Source organism: Drosophila subpulchrella, chromosome 4 (genome assembly GCF_014743375.2).
Source record: "Drosophila subpulchrella strain 33 F10 #4 breed RU33 chromosome 4, RU_Dsub_v1.1 Primary Assembly, whole genome shotgun sequence".
Lineage (NCBI taxonomy): Eukaryota > Metazoa > Arthropoda > Insecta > Diptera > Drosophilidae > Drosophila > Drosophila subpulchrella.
Window position 1 is genome coordinate 1,357,910 of NC_050608.1, and position 20,176 is coordinate 1,378,085.

At 38.9% G+C, this 20,176-nt stretch overlaps 1 protein-coding gene across 14 annotated transcripts in view; it reads left to right on the forward strand.

Moving 5' to 3' along the window:
• The window catches only part of LOC119560367 (zinc finger protein 646), a 35,061-nt gene extending 14,970 nt beyond the window's left edge, over nt 1–20,091 (forward strand). For 6 of the 14 annotated variants that reach the window (XM_037874888.1, XM_037874715.1, XM_037874808.1 and 3 more), the window contains exons 3-9: nt 6,084–6,369; nt 11,723–11,907; nt 12,080–12,245; nt 15,244–15,579; nt 15,640–15,707; nt 15,824–16,399; nt 17,367–20,086. In XM_037874888.1, coding sequence (XP_037730816.1) covers nt 6,090–6,369; nt 11,723–11,907; nt 12,080–12,245; nt 15,244–15,579; nt 15,640–15,707; nt 15,824–16,399; nt 17,367–18,059 — 2,304 coding nt within the window. In that variant the 5' untranslated portion in view covers nt 6,084–6,089 and the 3' untranslated portion in view covers nt 18,060–20,086. Of the gene's footprint in view, nt 1–202; nt 1,131–6,083; nt 6,370–11,722; nt 11,908–12,079; nt 12,246–15,243; nt 15,580–15,639; nt 15,708–15,823; nt 16,400–17,366 lie in introns of those variants that run through there. The other 8 variants (XM_037873814.1, XM_037873978.1, XM_037873895.1 and 5 more) reach the window with 6 other exon arrangements.
• Nucleotides 20,092–20,176: the final 85 nt, after the last annotated feature.

The following is a 20,176-nucleotide window of genomic DNA, read 5'->3' on the forward strand; positions in this document are numbered from 1 at the left end:
TTTCGCGGATTTTTAAGAAATGTTAGCGGCCTTAAAGCTAACATTATAATATAATACCCGGTACTCGTAGAGAAAAGGGGTATACTAGTTTCGTCGGAAAGTATGTAACAGGCAGAAGGAAGCGTTTCCGGCCCCATAAAGTATATATATTCTTGATCAGCATCACTAGCCAAGTCGAACTAGCCATGACCGTCTGTCCGTATGAACGCCACCAAGCTCCTAGGTGCGCTATAGGCTAGTTGGCGCTGTAGGCCAAGTGGCGCTATAGAAGAAGAAGATAGGTGGCGATGTAGGCTAGGTGTGTTGGTAAAAAAGGCAAAGTTGCCTTAAGCATATCTCCATCCCTCTCACACTCCCTTAGACTGGGTAACGTGTCTCTAATAGTCCAGGCCATCAACTGTAGCGTTTTTTCTTGTTATGCTACCAAGGTGTTTTCAAGATATTTTATATTGTTTTATTATTATCTTATTATAGTCATATTTGCTTGCCTAAGATCAATTTAAATTAGTAATGGCTTTTCCTATTGGGATTTCATTATTCAATTTTTTTAGCTAGTGCAACGCTTGACAAGTCTGCCCCAAATGTGTTTAAGATTTTCAGTAAATAGCTGGAAAATCACCTCCTTTGTCGGTCTCAAATAAAGTAGGCTGTCCCTGAAACATCTGTGCTGGACCGGACTTGTTATTTAATCGTAATCCCATTTGCCGGCAGTTCGTAACTGCTGTTGGCTGAATCTGGACACGCCGTCCGTTGGGCCGGTGGTGTTTGCATTCCATTTTTACGCGATTCACAGACTGGGGGTAAAGGACGAAGTCAGACGGCTGTAGTCGTGATGCCGCTGCTATCCACCTACCTACTAGGACCAAGGGAATAAAAAGTGCATTCTGTCTCGGACAAAACCGAATGGCCCTGGCGATACGATGGAAGGTTGCTAGAGCCAGTGGAAACAAACCATCGCCTGCCCGCCAACCAACCAGAGAGCTACACGAAATCAGCCTCGCCTCTTCCCTCGTTACCACACTGCACCTAATTCTATCCTTTTGGCGAATACTGTTGTTACTCCGTAAATATTTTTCAGAAAAACCAAAAGGAGACAGAATATATGTCATGAGAAATTGATGGTATCTAAAGTAAGCGCGAAAAAACTTAGAAAGAGAAATTCACCGTGGGAGTCCGCGTAGTGACGAACCGCACCAGGAGGGTGTGCGAAGGCGACTACTATATATACACGAATAAATGAATGTCTACTGTGATGGTCCGATCGTAACGAGTGATACACCAATCAAAAGGTATCGCAAAAACTAAAGGAATTGCATACCAAGACTTTAAGAAAATCAATTGGCTAGAGAGAAAGGGCGGTGAAAGTGTTAAAGTAAAAATCTTTTGGGGATAAATGCTCAAGTTTATTAGCCCAGTTTCATTCTTATTCAAAAACCGCGTCGAATGACAATTCATTTGTTGAGATCCGATGCTTTGCACATTCGGCACGCTGCAATAGGAAATACCTATGTCGGCAAAAAGCACCAATACTTTGCTAAAGCGTGCTGAACGAGCAAATTTAAGGAAGTTTATTTATTTAGTCGAATGTCAAAATTGTATATTAATAGTTTGTTATAGTATGTTGAATAGTATGTTGAAGGTGCGATCGTCACGACCCTTTTCCTCGTTAAGAGGTGTTTATGTTTGATACAATTTACTGTACAATTACACAGGTACACAGCCAAAAATTTTCATGAACCATTTCTAGTTTTTAATGATAATTGGATCCTCCTGAGTAAAAGTCCCATAAAAACTTGTGTTCCATCACCTACAGGTCCCGCGGTATAGCCACAAACGCAAGAAACAGATGTTTACCTATATGTTGTCACATTTAAAATATGTCATGGCAAGCTATAGATCGAAGTTAACAAGTATTTCGTCTTCGGAATATAACATTTTAAATTCAGCCTCATGTCCCCAAAAACGAGTATAAAACATCTCCAAGTCAATTTTGTTATTTTTTTGGGTGGTTCATACTTGATTCCAAAGACGATTTAAATAACTATACCAATTAGACATGTTTATTCGCATTGCCGTGACCTTTTCTAAATTTGACAACTTATAGGAGCAATCAGATACAACAAATCCAAGAAAATATCCTCATGAAATCGCTTTAAAACAAAATTAAAGTAATGTGGACAATAGATTCAAAGATAAATAAAATTTTTTTTTTCCATCAGAGAAATTGTGAAAAATAAATGAATTCTAATTTTGTTGTCAAATTCCAAAGATATAGACAATGGTTCAAGATGAGCCCTATCTTTTAGCAAATGTCGGTATGTATTGAGAGTGTGCTCCAGTAAACATTTTTAAGATAGGTCGAATTATGTAGGCCACATAATTCAATATGTCGGCAAAGAGCACCCAGTTGTCAGAGAAGAGTATAAATGGTTTCTGAAAATTTCACAAAGCTCAATTTTAGGTTCCTGTGTTATCAATAATCCCAATTTGTAGAGATATAATTGTGCATATTTATTTAAGTACGGCTTAAACAGGTTAGGTGCTCCATACAATCACTGAGTATTTCCGAAACTGTTAAATTGCTGAATGGTCCAAAGTTCAGCAACAAGTTCCAGCTGTTGAGGGAATGGTCCTAAATGATTCCTGTTGAATTTTAAAACAACCATGCATTGTAGTTAAATATTTCGAAAATAAAACATATAATATTTTATTTGTCACTTTATGTAAGCTAATGTCTAAAATTATTAACAAGGTAAAAAAATTAAACTATACGTTCTCATATGATGCTAATATATTACAAAGATGCCTTGGCAGCATCCAAGTTGTTGAATTGCTGAAGTTTCTAAAAATTTAATTTGTATAAAACAGCTGGCCGAAATTTAACAATTCAGCAATTCGCAAAAAAACAAACAAACAAACACCACCGATGCCAATGCCACGGTACCTAGGAATCTGGAAATCTGACGTACATAGTGAGTAAAGTGACGGGCCTAGTACACTGCCTAAGGGAACATTTTAAGATAACAATGCCATTGGTATTTTAATAGATTTTGATCAATAAAATCTTCAAAAGTGAGGACGCCGGACAGGCTTAAGGGTTGTGCCACTAAAACAAACTAGCGCTCCTTAAGAACCCCTAGAATCTGTATGTCGAGATTTCAGCGTTCAAACGGACAGCCGGACGTGGATAATTCCAGTGATCCAGTGGCTAGTGATCCTGATCAAGAACATGTTTACTCCTCCTTCTGCCTACATATTTTTCGACTAATACTATATACCCTTTCCCTCCACGAGTATCGGGTATAATGAGAGAGGACGATATATTCGTGTGCCCCGACTATCATATATCCGTTACTCAGCTTACCACATTAACTTATTAAATGGTCCAATTTAAAAATGGACTTTTTTGGCACACCGAAAGATATGAAAATATTATTTAGAGTTAAGGGGCACTAAAAAATATAGGGCCCCATAAACATTAGTAATTAGTGGGTTTTGTGTAGTAGATGGATATTGATTATCACTTACACTTTTACAACATCCTTGTGGGCGCTAGACAGACTTTAGCGTTGTGGGCGTTTTAACCCATGAGTTTAGTTAGTTTAGTTTATATGTGCGGGAAAAATGTTGATATTTAAAAAAAAATCTTTATACCCCTGCAAAGGGTATTGTGATTTTAGTGTGAAGTTAGCTTCGCGGTATTAATAAGAACAATACATTTCAATTAAAATTTTTTACCCGCGGTTTTTTTTTTTTAAATTAGGCTAAATTTTATTTTTTTTACATTGTGTATGTCAATTAACTTAAATGTTACAAACCTCTTAACGAGGTTAGGGGTCTTGATGATCACACTTTCAACATGCAAAAGTTCTGATCTCAAATTTTGTGAGGAAAACAGTTTGTAAATTCGACTAAATAAGTATACTTTCTAAAACGTTGTTATTCTGTCCGCTTCAGTAAAATATTTAAGCTTCTCACATACAAAGGTATATTATATGGCAGCGTGTCGTGTCGTAATTTGTAGGGCGAAAATTGTTGTATATCAAATAAGCAAAACCACCTCTTAACGACGTAAAAAGCTAGGGACGATCGCACCTTCAACAAACAAAAGTTCTGATATCAACTTTTGTGACGAAAATGTATTATACGATCTTCAAAATAAATGCTTTTTCTACATTTTTTTCATTCATCACGCTGCAATTCAATTTGCGTATTACTATTGAACAGAACATCGGATTTTAACAAATGAGGTGACATTAGACCCGTATTTTAAGTGACAACTAAACTAATAAACTTGTGTATTTATTCCCAACGGCCCATACAGATCAAACTTTCTAAATTTTCACTCTTACACTTCCACCGCTCCTTTTCCCAAGCCAGTTTATTTTTGCAATCCTTTTCGTTTTTGCGGTACCCTTCGATCGGACGATCACAGTAGATGTTCATTTCTTCGTGTACATAGTAGTCGCCTTCGCACACTCTCCTGGTGCGCTTCGTCACTACGTGGACCGCCGTCCACGAGCTTTTTAATACACCAATAAAGTCAACAAGACCCCAAAACCCAAAAAGGGATTAAAACATACCAAAAACAAATTTATCCCCTCCGACCCCAACAGTTCCAAATTTTCTATAATTTTACTTTTAGCGCTCATTCTCCTAAGCTAATTGAAATTTTTAAGCCCTTGGTGCAATCCTTTTAGTTTTTGCCATACCTTTCGCGTATCACTCGGTATGATCTGATTATCACTGCAGATTTTCAGTTCACCGGCTATATATGTAAATAGTAGTTGCTCCTGCACACTCTCATGCGCTTCGTCACTGCGTGGACTGCCGTGCACAGTGATTTTCATAAGTTACGTTTTTGTAATAAATTTAAATATATCAAACGGAACTTCGACTTTAATACGTATATATTTGTTTCACTTTTGCATTGCTTTTTGCATTGTGAAAAGAATAGAAAATTCTCCAGCATTAATTTCACTAATTGGAATAATACTCAATCGCGTTTAGATTTGATTACTTTGAACTACCCTGCAAACCATATTCGAACAAGCCGAAAATAAATCTTTTTCTTTCTGCCACGCCTTTTTTAAAAATTACTTTAAATGCTTTTTTATATACCTATATAAATAACATATATATATAATTATATATATGTAAATAAAATACTTAATCATATTTCGTTCATGTTTCAAACAAATCAGAAGAACACCTACTTCCCTCGAAAACATTATTGTCTTTGATATATTTATATAATAGTTAATATATTTAACTACAACAATATCGTTGACACTCTGCGCGTTTGTAACGGCCCGAATGCTTTTGGAAAGGTGCATCTTTTGAAAAAATAAGCAATGAGCAATTAATCTTCGGCATGCTGTTCCCATTTTTTCGTATATCAAAATAGTCTTGACAACTGTTTTGCAAAATGTTTCCATTAATTTAAACACTTTTTATCGGCTGATTCGACCGTTACTTTTTTTTAATTTTAAGATCGAATATTCTAATTTTTAGAAGTTCAATCATACAAGTGTTGGTAAAAATGCCGTTTTTATGCCTTTCATTTTGTTACAATTTTGGAGTAAAAGAGATAGCTATTGTGAATGTGCTATTTTGGGTGTTAAAACGTTTTTATTGGCTTGGTATTGGCCCAAATAATAAATTTGTTAAAAATCAGCAGAACGAATGATGACCTCACAGTGTGAGTAAGCAGCTTACCCCCAACTAAAAACGTTACCATTACCACTAACATACATGTTTATTTACGTTTAATAATTTTTGATTTTTGACTTTCCACCAGAGTTTTAGATTTTGCTGACATGTTTTTCACTTGTACGACATGCAACGGTACACATTTTTATGAAAGTTCACAAAAAATAAAACATACAACTGTCCATTACCGCAAAAGGTAAAGAGAGTCTATAAATATAACTAGTATTGACAGATGCACTGACAGTAAGCCGCGGCTTAATGAATTTATGGGTTCTTGAGGTTGAGGTATACCTGCCTACGGCCAAGAGATTCTCGCAAATCTGTTTGTTTGACTAACCGCTGCCTTTTTAACGTGTGGTTTGCACTTGCAGCTTTTTATGCACAAAAGCGCGATGCAGCAAATACAGCAGCAGATTCCCCGAGTCGGCCTTGGAACCCACGGCGTGGCCGGCACAGCTAACTTGGGCGGCAACATCACGCCCGGCTCGGATACCAAGCCGCACCAGTGCCAGCAGTGCATGAAGAGCTTTTCCAGCAACCACCAACTCGTGCAACACATCCGGGTGCACACTGGAGAGAAGCCGTACAAGTGCTCCTACTGTGATCGTAGATTTAAGCAGCTGTCGCATGTCCAGCAGCACACGCGCCTCCACACAGGTGAGTAGTCGCACCGCAAGAACGAACGCCAAAAACGCGCTTATCAAACAAATTCACCTTATTTTTTGCCCACAGTAGTATGTAGACACCTAGAAAACCAAATAATCGAACACTTTGGAAACATTTTACAATTTATTTAATTTAGGAAACAGTTCCCGTTTCGTTAGGGATTTCAATTTTTATGTAGTTGCGTAATGAAGTATAAAACGGGTTATTCAATATTTTTTCACCCAACGCCAAAAATTGAACGCAGCGTGTTAAAGTTGAAGCCACTGACTCCGAATTTCGGAAATAAATTTAAATGATTTCGACTTACTGAAGAAAAATATCAAAAGAGCGTACACAAATATGGCGTCGTTTGCTGTCCCTATCGGTTTACTTTTGTAGCGTCCCTATTTTAAGACCCGGAACAAATTTAAAAAATGTTAAATAAGAAAGTATTTTAAGTTAACACTAAAGTGCTTCGACTATCATATATCAGTCCTCAGCTAAACGGTTTAAATCATTAAATAAAGGTAAGGTTTAAACCTTTTTGGCACACCGATAAATTGACAGATACATTTTATCAGGCGGCATATCGATTTTAGTTTTCTTGTCCTTTAAAACTACAAAAAAAAATCGTAGAATTTTGCGACTTGGTGGCAACCCCATACTAACTTATTGTCGAAAATAAGTCGAAAACAAGGAAGAACGCTATAGTCGACTATCAGATACCCGTTACTCACTTAAAGGGACCAAAGGGAAATGGAGATATGCAAGCAGCAAAGCGAGATCTCAATGTATGGTTATGTGGGCGGTAGACAGAGTTACGAGTAACGGGTATAAAACCATGAAGAAGTCACCTATACAAATCTAGTGACGATCGCACCTTCAGCAAACAAAAGTTCTGAAAAATCGAAAAAAAACGCAAAAAAATGTATTAATAAAATGTATATATATAAATCATGTTAAAAAGGCGTACAAAGCATTTCAAAATACCTTTCTAGCAACATATATCACAAGCTTGTAGCTTTAGTAGTTCACATGTTACGGGTGTACAAAATCTAGCTATTGAAAGCTGTTTTCTAGCCAAACTATCTAGTTTTTCCAAAAGTGTTAAAAGAAAAGTTTCTTCTATTGTTTAACATCATCTGTTTAACATCATCTTAAATTTCCAGGACCTTCAAATAGAGTTTGGATACGCACAAAAAAAGGTCAATGCTCAGGCAGCGTAAGATGTTCTGAACTGGTAAATGTGGCCATTTTTGTTGATTAATAACTTTGAATCGAGACAACAATGTGTCGTATGTCAAAAGTTAAAATTTAATTTGAAATCGTTAGAACCGCTTTGGAGGAATCAGAAAAAAAAGCTTAAATAATATAAATAAAAAAAACTTTGGCCCATAATTTTTAAACGGTGGTATTTAGACAAATTATGTTAGAAAGCATTTCAAAATACCTTTCTAACAACATATAGCACAAGCCTGTAGCTTAAGTAGTTCACAAGTTACGGGTGTACCTAATTTTTCTATTTATAGCTGTTTTCTCGCCGAACTAGCTAGTTTTTCCAAAAGTGGTAGAACTGATGTTTCTTGTACTGAGCTGTTTAACATCGTCTTGAATTTTCAGGACCCTAAAAAAACGTTTTGGGACAAACTGACAAACAAAATAAAATTTTCATTTTAAGAAGTCCCCCAAAATCTTTTTTTGCTTATTACTTTTGAACGAAGCATACGATTTTGACAGTTTTCGATTTCAACGCGTATTTTAAGTGAGAATACAAGTAGGTTAGTAGCGGGGGTATATATCCCCACGGGTCCCAACATATCTAATTTTCTAAATTTTCTCTTTTACACTTTCACCGCTCTGATTTGATTGATTTTCTTAGGCTTGCAATCCATTTAGTTTTTGCAATACTTTTCGATTGATGTATCACTCGTAACAATCGGACGATCACAGTAGATTTTTATTTCTTCGCGTATATATAGTAGTCGCCTTCGCACACCCTCCTGGTGGGCTTCGTCACTACGTGGATTGCCGTCCACATTGGCATAGCTCAAATGACTTTAAGAAACTTAGCTTTTTTATAAAAACCAACAAAATGTTCATAAAGATCATAAATAGTTGTGGCCACACTAACATAACAAAAAACGCCTACAGTTAGAAAACTGTCGTTTGCATAGAATCTAGGTGCTATTAGAAGCTTCCCTCGTGGCTGAATTGTCGTTTCTTTGAAGTTTTTGATGACGGAGTTAGTTAAAAACATTAGATTCATATTTAACTGTAAATTCGATCAGCTACCGTCCCGCTTAGCGCCCACATTTTTTTATATTTTGTAGAAACTTAAATAAGATTTTGTTCTTATTATCAATTTCCATCTACATGCCAACACTACTTCAAGACAGACCATTCATTAAAAAGTTACAGCCGAACAATAATAAATAATGAGCAAACTCAGTAGAGTGCTAGAGGGATGAAGTATATAGAAACAGAAAATCGGCTGCTTTCGAAATTTGACTAGGTTTCACGTTTTATGGCTTGTTAAAGAAATCTCTTAAACGATAGGTGGCGCTTTTGTGTGAGCTGAGTACCGGGTATCTGATAGTCGAGGCTGTCGACAATGGCGTTTTCTCTTGTTTCGGTCTTACTGGACAAATACTGAACTTTCGACATCGTTCGGGATGGAAATGCCAATGAAGTCCGCTACACCTAGTTGCGATTATATTTATTTCTCATAATTTTGTAATCAATCGTCAGGTCTTCAGCATTTCAAATAGTTTTCATCTAAAGAGGTGAACGGTCAGAGTGAAACATTAAAAATATATACAACAAACCTTTTGGGGCTGAACGTTTTGCAGAGAGAATATATGAATACAATATTTGACATCAGAGCTTATGTGTGCTACAGGTGTGATCGTCTCGACACTCTATCTCGCTAGGAGGTGTTTTGTTTATATATTAAATAAAACAAGAAGTTCGACTTTTACATTAAAAAAGGCATTTTAAATTTATGCGCGATTTATGCTTCAGCCAGAAGTAACGCACCCATTTCCAACCAAATTGAGCTATCATTGACTAACATCTATAGATTATTAAGAATATCGTCTTGCTGAATTGTACTTGCTTTAAAGTAAACATAAAGTAGTCTTAATATTTTACCATATTCAAAAAAATGGCTGTTGGCTTCGGTTCTGGTTTGACAATTTATGAGTTATTTCTAATTATTCTAATTGTAATTACCAAGATGATGAAAAATGCTCTGGGCCCGTTCTTGAATAATTAAAACGGAAAGTGGTCCCAGTCCAGCACTATTCTTCAGACTATATTGGTACTCGTAGAAAAGGCAAGTCTGACCTTGGTCTTCGCCTTCTTCCTTAAATCTTGCGTCCCTATAATAATGTCCTGTGTTTGGGCTCGCATTCAACACATCCTTGCAGCTGGCAAAATCAGCGGGTCGTCATTGCAAATGGCAATGACAAAGATAATTAAATAAACTTGGAGAGCTTTTTGAGTCAGTATCCGCGCCCATACCACCCTCGCATCCCTCCTTGAGCCCAGGAAGTTGGTGACTCGGGACAGCCGAAAGGGATGAATATGCGAACGGTTCTGGCAATACGGGAAAGTATTCAACGTCATTAGCTGCATTCAATGTCATTTCACTCTCCTGTACCGAAAGAGTGCCCATTCTGGCACCGGTCCCCGTATCCGCCGTTTTCAGCTCACCTCAACCGTTCCTCGTTCACACCTGATTGCAACTTTACAATTCCTATTTATGATTTTTATCCCTCGCTTTTTATTCCGTGCCTTCTCACCTTTTTGGACACAGTGAGATGAAAACGCTTTAATTGAAAACCAGTTTGGCCTTACCCCAGTAATAGGAGTAGCCTAGGCAGCGACGGAATTCCACCTTTTAACGGACGGGGTTTCCCATCCACGCGGAGCAGGATTGGGTAATTATACCATACAGGGTCCCGGGCCGGCCGGTTTCCTAAGAGCTGCCGGCGCGAAGCCAGGGCGGCGGGATGGATAATGGATAGCAAGCCCATTAGGAAAGGAAGGCCCGCGCGGCGTTGAAGCTGCAACGCGGTCAGTGCAGTCTTTAAGGCGCTCCAAGTGACAGGTCAAATGAAGTGGCGTTTAGGCGGCGACTACGTGCCCCCGGGTGTGAACCTGCAGTTGTTCTTGGTCGACGGCTCAGCGAAGGGTTGTACTTGCTGTCCCAGGCGTGGGACTCGACCGCAGCTCCGTCTACACGACTGCACTTTGCGACTATTTATTTGTATTTAATGTTACTGGCAGGCAAAGTGACACTAAGTAGCTTAAACGTTTTAGTCACCGGGCTGCTCTGTCTTCGGAGTTGCTGCTGACCTTCCACTTTTTATTTAATTGCACGATTAAATGAAATTAATTTTGCTTCAAATCGTAAATGCGGCACTACCCTTTTTCGCTGTTTCTTTAGCTTGCTGCACCACCGACCCGCATCAAAAGCGTCGCAAAATATTTTAAGTAACCGTCTGCATCAATTTGGAGAGCTTGGTTTTAATCATATTAAATGAAGTCAATCAGTCAATTAAGCGCCTTTAGGTATTTTGATATCGTGAACAGAATCTTTAAGGTGCTGCAGAGCTGCGGCTTCTGCGATATCTTTCTACTTTGTTTTGCGAGTATAGAACGTCATACCTCATTTGTTGTCATGTAGGTAGTATAAATATACGAAGTGGATTAGCACGAAAACGAGGAAGGCTGAAGTCCGTAACATATAAACAACAAACATTCTTTATTATAAAAATTAGAAAACAATTCTCAGTTTACATTTTTTGTAAGAATTACAAAAATTATTATTTTCTATTTTTATACCGTTGCAGAGGGTATAAAGTTTCAGTCAGATTCTTGATCAGATATTCTTGATCACCATCACTAGACGAGTCGTACTAGCCATGACCGTCTGTGCGTCTGTCCGTTTCTACGCAAACAAGTCTCTCAGTTTTGAAGCTAACGGGATGAAACCTTTTGAGTGGGTGTTGCACTTTGATGAAATAAGGTGGCGCCGCGCGGGAATCTCTAGAATATGCATGCTTAATTCAGAGATCACAGCGTTCATACTTACCAACTAACCAACAACTTATCAAAATAACAGTAAAAAGGTCCCCAACCATCAAATTGTCAATTTTACCTATCAAAGTAAACGTAAGAATTACTTTAACAAATAGTTATGTAACTATAAAATAGGATTGTAGTTATATAAATATATTTTTATAGTTATCCAACCCACAAAATAATGTTAAAGTTTTTAATCATTTTTACTTCACACATTTTTTCACACCTTTAACAGAACAAATATCTAAGAGATCATACCAATTTTTAAATTTTTAAGGAGAACGACCCTACAAATGCCACCTGCCAGACTGCGGCCGAGCCTTCATACAGCTTTCGAATCTGCAGCAGCATCTACGAAACCACGACGCTCAGGTTGAACGTGCAAAGAATCGCCCCTTCCACTGCAACATTTGTGGAAAGGGATTCGCCACTGAGTCTAGCCTGCGCACACACACGTCTAAGGTAAGTACCCGTTGTCATCAAAGCTGCCTGTCATGTCGCATTTTTTCATTGCCTTTTGTATTACGCCCTCCGATACCGCCCATTACCTCGAACCTGATCTTCGTGTCGATCCCTTGCCCTCTCGACCCATCAAAAACCCTGTTGCAACCGAAACACCGCGCATTGCGAACAGGAGCTACAGCTGCATCTTGGTGTCTTGCAGCAGCACGCCGCACTAATAGGTGGTCCAAACGCCACGTCCTGTCCTGTGTGCCATAAACTTTTCCTTGGCACCGAGGCTCTTGTGGACCACATGAAACACGTTCATAAAGAAAAAAGCCCCCCGCCAAGTGGATCAGGTAAGAAAATGGCGACTGATATTAGTAAATAATGTTTGAATAGTCCATATTTAAACCACTATGTGAAATTAGGCGTGCTTAATCGCACAAATCTTTGAGTGTCATTTGGTAAGTGTGGGTGAAAATGGCTACACCTAGGATCAAATTATTGGGATCAATTTGAACCTCAATAAGTATCAAAAGTATGCCACATTGTATGAAAAATCCTATTTGACCCTAAATAGTGTAATTTTGACAACAACCGTGGATACTTCGATACCGATAAAAACTTTTTTTGATAGTTCGAGTTTTGAACTGCGCTCAAGTATCGGTTATCATGGCATTTGATCTAAACACCCGCGGGAAAAGTTGTACGATAGACCAATGGGTAAGGTGTCTGTATCCGATGCGAAAGGTCCCCAGCTCAAGTACGCGCCGATGCAGAGTACGCTGTAAGATTTTTATACCCTTGCAGAGGGTATATTGATTTCAGTATAGTAAGTATATATGTTCTTGATCAGCATGACTAGACGAGTCGATCTAGCCATGTCCGTCTGTCCGTCCGTTTCTACGCAAACTAGTCTCTCAGTTTTAAAGCTATCGGGCTGAAACTTTCCCAAAAGTCTTATATCATTTGCAGGTAGTATATGAGTCGGAACCAGCCGGATAGGACAACTATATCTTATAGCTCCCATAGGAATAATCGGAAAAAAAATTTCAAAAAATTATATCTTTGGTCTTTTTTAGCATATAACCTTCTAAGCTTGGAAATAACATTTTTTTATTAGTTTTGAATTTTAAATTAAATTTAATCGAAATCGGACGACTATATCATATAGCTGCCATAGGAACGATCGGAAAATTGGTGGAAAAATAATATGAAACAAATTATAGCTTCGGTGTTTTTTGACATATTATCTTATACTATTGGGAATATCATTTTTTGTGTTTTTAAATTTAATAATTATAGCTGCAAGGGTATAAAAGCTTCGGCTTGCCGAAGCTAACTTCCTTTCTTGATAAGAATAATATCTAAGACTTCCTTAATAATAAAGTTGTATTTAAAAGGTTTTAAAACTTCAAATAAAAAAGACAAATAAGTTCGTCACGAGCGGGACTTGAACCTCTAACCCTCAGGTCCGTGCGGCAAAATGTTTTTTTCTGACAAATAAGCTTTTTTGTAAAAAACTTTTGCCAAGTGTCATAGTGATCCCATATTAGGGTGAATTTGATGACTTTCGTATCAGAGATTTTTTGACACTTATAATGTCACATTGACACCTATATAGGGGCATATTGATGGCGATTTGTACGCATACAAAAGATGTCCACGTTTTTTCTTGAATAAATCATTGTACCCGTTACTCGCAAGATGAAACGGTATATTAGATTCGTGGGTAGAAGAAAAGCGAGTTTGACACCATAACACATACACTTGTATGCTCTTAATCAGGATTACTACCAGAGTCGATCTAGCCATATCCGTCTGTCAGTCTGGAAGCCTTTCCGTCTGTCTGTGTAAGCGCTGTGATCTTCAAAAGAGAGTTGATGTTGATTAGCTATGAACTAGCACTAGTTTGCTATCCGATGGGCCACGCACACTCCAACGCCCGCAAACTGCCCAAAACTGCGGCGCCCACAGATTCTTCAGATTGTTGCGCAGCGCAAGCGTGTTTTAGTAGGGTGCCACACCGACTCTAGCGCCCACAAAAATCCCAAAACTGTGGCTCTTACAGTTTTAATGTTAGGATAATAAGCAAAACGTTTTTGACGGTCTTTGTCATTTGGTGTTGGTATGCGGTTCCTGACAGTGGAGCTGAGTGTCAGAGATGGAGAGGGATAGTATTCCTTATTGTTTTTTAATGAAAACCGTTGGAGGCCGGCATTAATCTACAGTGAGGACTCCAAAAGAGGGATTAATTGATAAAGAGAGAAAATTGTTGGTAGACCTTATAGTTTTTTTACTCGTAGAATAAAAGAGTACACTGGTCGGCATATGTATTTTGACAAAACAAAAGTTAAATATACTCATAGCTTGAATTTACTTCTTGTAAACTATAGACATCAATGGAAAGGTAATTTAAATGCCGTTTGAATAATACAATACATTTCCTAACCCATTCAGTATTTATTGAAAAGGACGAATTTGTGTAAATCAACTTTTTAATTTTTTTTGTAAACTTTTTTCCTCGACTCGAAAACTTACATTTTTTGATGCAAAAAGTTTTTGCAAACAAAAATAATAGTAACTGCAAAAAGAATTTATCAAAAATCATTTTTCTTATATTTTTTAAGATTTTTTGAAAATGCTTAAGAACATGCAAATATAAGCAAAATGATTTTTGAAAAATTCTCTTTGCAGTTACTATTATTTTTGTTTGACGAAACTTAATTTAAGTTTTCAAGTCGAGGAAATAGTTTAAAAGTAGATGTTTACACAAATTCGTCCTTATCAATAAGTACTGAATGGGTTAAGAAAAGTATTGTATCATTCAAACGGCATTTAAATTACCTTTCCATTGATGCCAAAGTTGACAATAAGTAAGTTCAAATTATAAGTATATTTAACTTTTGTTTTGTCAAAATACTTATGCCGACCACTGTATGTTGTATTCGTCGGAAAGTATGTAGCAGGTAGAAGGAAGTTTTGCGCACCCTATTAAGTATATACGAGTAAATTTAAATTTTATTTATTGTTCAATACTTATCTAAACGTTGAGAATGGTACCAACCAGGTTCTTATTTTAAAAGCTGTAATTAACCGCTAGGTGCTGTACCAACAGAAATTTTTTTAATCGTCATGGCACTCGACTGTGGTGTTTTCCTTGATGTATTTTAAGATTGGATCCACTTATTGTTAGTCTCATTTCAAAGAAGATTACATAAATAAAGCATTACCGTAATACAAAAATTGTTTCTACGATACCGTAACTGATCTTCGGGAAACCCGAAATCTATGTTTAATGTATGTATACTTGTCATATGCAACGTTTGTTGTCTTATTTGTATTTTTTGCCAGCCCTATCCCAATTCAGCGAATTAAATCAGGGAACTGGCAGTGGGAACGGAAACGGAAGTGGAACTGCCAACGATCAAATCTCTGCGCATACCACATCGGAGTCGAGCTGCGCACAGAGCTCCCATCAGGCCTCTGTCGGTGGCCCCAACATAATCGACAGCTATTTGGGCAAGCGGAGGACAGCCAATCATCCCTGCCCGGTATGCGGCAAGCACTACGTCAATGAGGGATCCCTCCGGAAACACCTGGCATGCCACGCCGAGACCTCCCAACTAACAAACAGCCTACGAATGTGGCCTTGTAGCGTTTGCCAGGCAGTCTTTACTCATGAAAATGGTACACCTCAGAGTAGTTGGCCCAAATGTGTAATGGATGTAATCGTTTTCTGTTCTGCAGGCCTTCTTACCCACATGGAGTCGATGCGCATGGATCCGAAACATCAGTTTGCGGCCCAGTACGTTTTGGTATGTTCACAAGAGTTGCTAGGCAAAAACGGAGTGGAAAGACAAAAAGCTTAGTTGTTTCGCGACTTCGTTATTTTAAAAACTAAAAGGCCCCCCATTCCAATCTCCCATTTCAGTCTCGAGCGGCTGCGGAACAGCGAGAGCGTGAGTCCCTGCTAGCGGTAACCTTGGCCGCCAGCAGTGGCACTGGCGACAGAATGGGGATTGCAGATGCCGCGAACGTCCTGACAATGGGAGCACACAACTCAGAGGGGTCCAACTCGAAGTGTCCCTCCCCTTCGGTGAACTCCGAGTGCTCTTCGAACGGACGTCTAACGTCATCAACAACCTCTGATCAGGACCAAGACATCGACCATGGGCTGAGTGAAAATGAGAACAGCAACCAGAACAACATCACCAGCAGCACGAACAACAACAATAATTGCACCAACAACAACAACTCAGGCTCTAATAAAATGGTTGAGCTTCGACTTCAGGGTTCCGGCCAATATACCATGGACACGGATCTGCACGTGGCCAACCGAATGTCGTTGATGGCCGCGGCTGCGGCTGCCGTTGCTGCGTCACGACCGCAGGACGGAGTGGACACCTCAGCAGTGCCGAGCGCGGCGGTCCAAGCTGCTGTGGTCAATCTGGCCGCCGCCATGCGAATGAACAATCCCAGCAACGGCCCTACCGCCTACCAGCAGCATGTAAGTATTATACTCGGGAAGAACAATTTGAACCAAGGAAGAACGCTACAGTCGAGTACCTCGACTATCAGATACCCGTTGCTCAGATAAAGGGACCAAAGGGAAATGGAGATATGCAAGCAGCAAAACGAGATTGAAATGCGCCACCTACCGGCGGTAAACAGATTTAAACGTTATGGGCGTTAGAGTGGGCGTGGAAAATTTTTTTTGGATCAATCGATAGCACAAGACCAATACATTTCAGTTAACATTCTTTATCTAGTATAAAGATTGTGGGCGCCACAGGCTCTGGCGGTTTGTGGACGTTAGAGTGGCCGTGGCATATTCGCGTAACAAACTGGCGCTGCGTACAAGGCTACGGAATCTAAATTTGTGATCTCAATTCTCTATCTTTGATAGTTTCCGAGATATCCACGTTCATATTTACGATTTTTTTTTGTCAATAGATAGGTATTGATGAGAATACATTTCTGTTAAAATTTTTTTTTTCTAGCATCAAAACTGTAGGAGCCACAGTTTTGGGCGGTTTGTGGGAGTTAGAGTAGGCATGGCACTCTGCTGAAACAAACTTGCGCTGCGCAGGAATCTCAGGAATCTGCATACCTAATCCAGTATTGTAGCTCTTATAGTTTCCGAGATCTCAGCGTTTATACGGACAGACGGACATGGCTAGGCCGACTCGGCTAGTGATCCTGATCAAGAATATATATACTTTATGGGGTCGGAAACGCTTCCTTCTGCCTGTTACATATTTTCCGACGAATCTAGTATACCCTTTTACTCTACGAGTAACGGGTATAACGATGGACTGGTTGAATCGTTCAATTTCGGCCAGCTGTTTATCAGTCCTTTCATACAAAATCAATCCACACTTCAGCAACCGAACAACCTTTGGGCTGTTTATGAGCATTTCTGGTCGATATATTTGGACTTGATTATTGAGCTCGGTGTTTTGTTCCACTTTCAGCACGGCGACCACACCCAGTCACACCACCCACTCCCGCACTCACATCCGCATCCACATCCGCATCCGCATCCACACCCTCATCACCCTCATCACCACCAGCAGCAGCAGGCGCCTCAACACCAGCAGCAACAATTGTCCCATTTGTTGGTGCACACGCACCCCGGCAACAGCCACTCCCGCTCACAACGATCTCCGAGTTTGAACGTGCCAAGTTTGCAGAACGAATCATCTGCTGCCGCATCGATCGCCATGAACATGAACGTGCACATGATGCGCGGTTCCCTTGAGCCGGACCCGGGCCTGGGGGGAATGCATGCGATAGAAGTCCTCCACCAGCAGCAGCACCACCACCAGACGTCCAACTACTCGCAGCACGCCATCACGCCCACCAACCAACAGGCCCATCCGCACTCCCAGGCGCACCACACATCCCACCACCACCCGGACGCGGAGACGGCGCTCCGCATGCACCAGGCTGAGGCGATCCTGCGCTCGCACACCGAGGCGGCGTTCCGACTGGCCACTGGCACTGTTCCTGTTCCTGTTCCTGGCCCCGGAGTAAAAAGCGAGGCCGACCAGCAGCAGCCCAGCAGCAACGGCAACGCTAGTGGCAGCGCCAACAGCAACGACCAACAGCACCGATTCCATTCACACTCGAGTCAGCAGGAGCATCAACTGCCATCGAGCTCGTGAAGTTCGGCGAGTGAACCCTCCATGCCAGATCGAGGATAGATTGAGGATAGAGATGCAAAATCAAGTACAACGATTTTCCTATTTCGTCTTTTGCAGTCGAAAGAAAGGATTGGATACATACGAATGCGTAGGCCTCCATTACACATAAATTAGTTTATGGACGAGGTATTGATGTAAATGAGATTATGTTTGTATGTAAGGTTAAATAGGCAACACCGCCCTAAGTTAAACAGCGACCCCATTCATTGTGCAATAATAAAAAGTAAAGTCAATGTCGACAGATAACTATATGTAAAAACTTTCGTGTTATGTTTACGTTTATTATAAGAGTAAAGATTAATGCGCGAAAATCATTTAAAACGAATTTTTTTGGGCTATTACAAAGGCAATGGGTTTCACACAATTTCTGGGAGATATTAACACGATAAAACACAGTTTTCAAAAACAAAATATACATCAATGGCCAAGAAGTCAAGCCGGATTGTTTTAACTTGTAGAAGTCGATAAATAGCGTCTACCGCGATAGAAAATGCCTGCAGGGCAGGACTTAAAGAAGTTGGAAAACTAGCCACTACGGAAAAGTAATCTTTAAATGATTTTAAGCAATGTTGGCATGGTCTAAAATGACGTTTGACTCCCCCAAACGTGACTGAAAAATACGGGTTTTTTGAGGAAAATTATCATAGCCAGCACATTTGTATTACAACATTTTAAGCCCCCATTTTTCTGTTTACAATTTTAATATAAATGTGTTGTCTACTAAGATATTTATGTTTTCATAAACCCATAAGTTGTTGATAATTTGAGCTTATCTAAAAGTTGCATTGGGATTTGTCGTTCTTTTACGCGCACATTTGGAAGATGACCAGAAAATCCAGAATGTAAAAACTGTAGTGTCAAATAAGGAAATACCTAACCCTGTACTATACAAAAATAACAGTGTTTTTCGTTCGCATTTCGGGGGGGTACAAACACCATTTTAGACCATACGTTTGTTGCCCCATACGATTTGTCAGTTCTTTCCGCCCCATACAAATCGACCTGCCCTAATTTACATATTTACAGTGCACGATCAAAACAAAGAACATTCTGTTTCAAATATAAAAACACATTTGTTTTGCTTAAAACTGTGACAATAAAGTTCATTTACATTTGTTCTAAGCGTGCGAAATATATCAAAGCTGGTGCCTACTTAACATTGTATACATTTGCGTTTGGCTATTAGTGAAGTGATTTCGTTTCTCTTTTCTTTCTGATGTTTCTTTCGGTTTTTGTTAGGGTGGACTTAAGTTGAATAAGACTTTCCCAATTTTTGTATAGAACATCAAAATCAAAAATTCAATTTCATTACACCTTGTTTTTAAAAAAATAAATTTATAAACGAGTTAATTATTGACTAAACATAATATTAAAAATGCTTTATATCCTGCAGAATCTCAAAAACTGGATGTTTTCTCATTGACGGACTACACGAAAGACGTTTGTCCGGAATTTATGCGTCAAAAAAATAAATTTACAAGACGAAAAAGGAAAGGATCACGAAAGCTTATAATATATTTATAATATATAAGGGAGTAAAGGGTATAGTCCCAAACGATTCGTTTCTTGAATGACACTTTCCAAAATTTAATATTTTTCAAAAGTTTAAAAGCAGAAAGTTGCTGACATCTATTGAGCATATTCCTGTCAAAGTTCGTTGGTAAAATTCCAGCGGAGTTAATTATTACAGCTCTTGGCCTAAGCCAATATTATTTTCTCTTTTTAAAGTTGTAGGGCAAGGTGACGAACTGACAAATACACACTAAGACTCTATGCAGATGTGAAAATTATTTATTTTTCCTTCAATAAAAGTTAAAAACGTACAATACGGTGTTCAAATTAAACTGTGCACTTAAAAATCGTCTACTTCATTTCTGGGTTTTAATTAAGTTGTTCAATTTCTAATTCACATAAAACCATAATCATAACAAGCAAACACAGAAAAAAACAACAAAATGCTCTTCACGATACCCTACAAGGTACTGTTGGAAATATGAAGTAACTTTCATACGGCGCAAAATAATATAAAACGCAAAGTACCAAGAACTTTTGCTAAAGATCATGTTAAATGGCTGGAT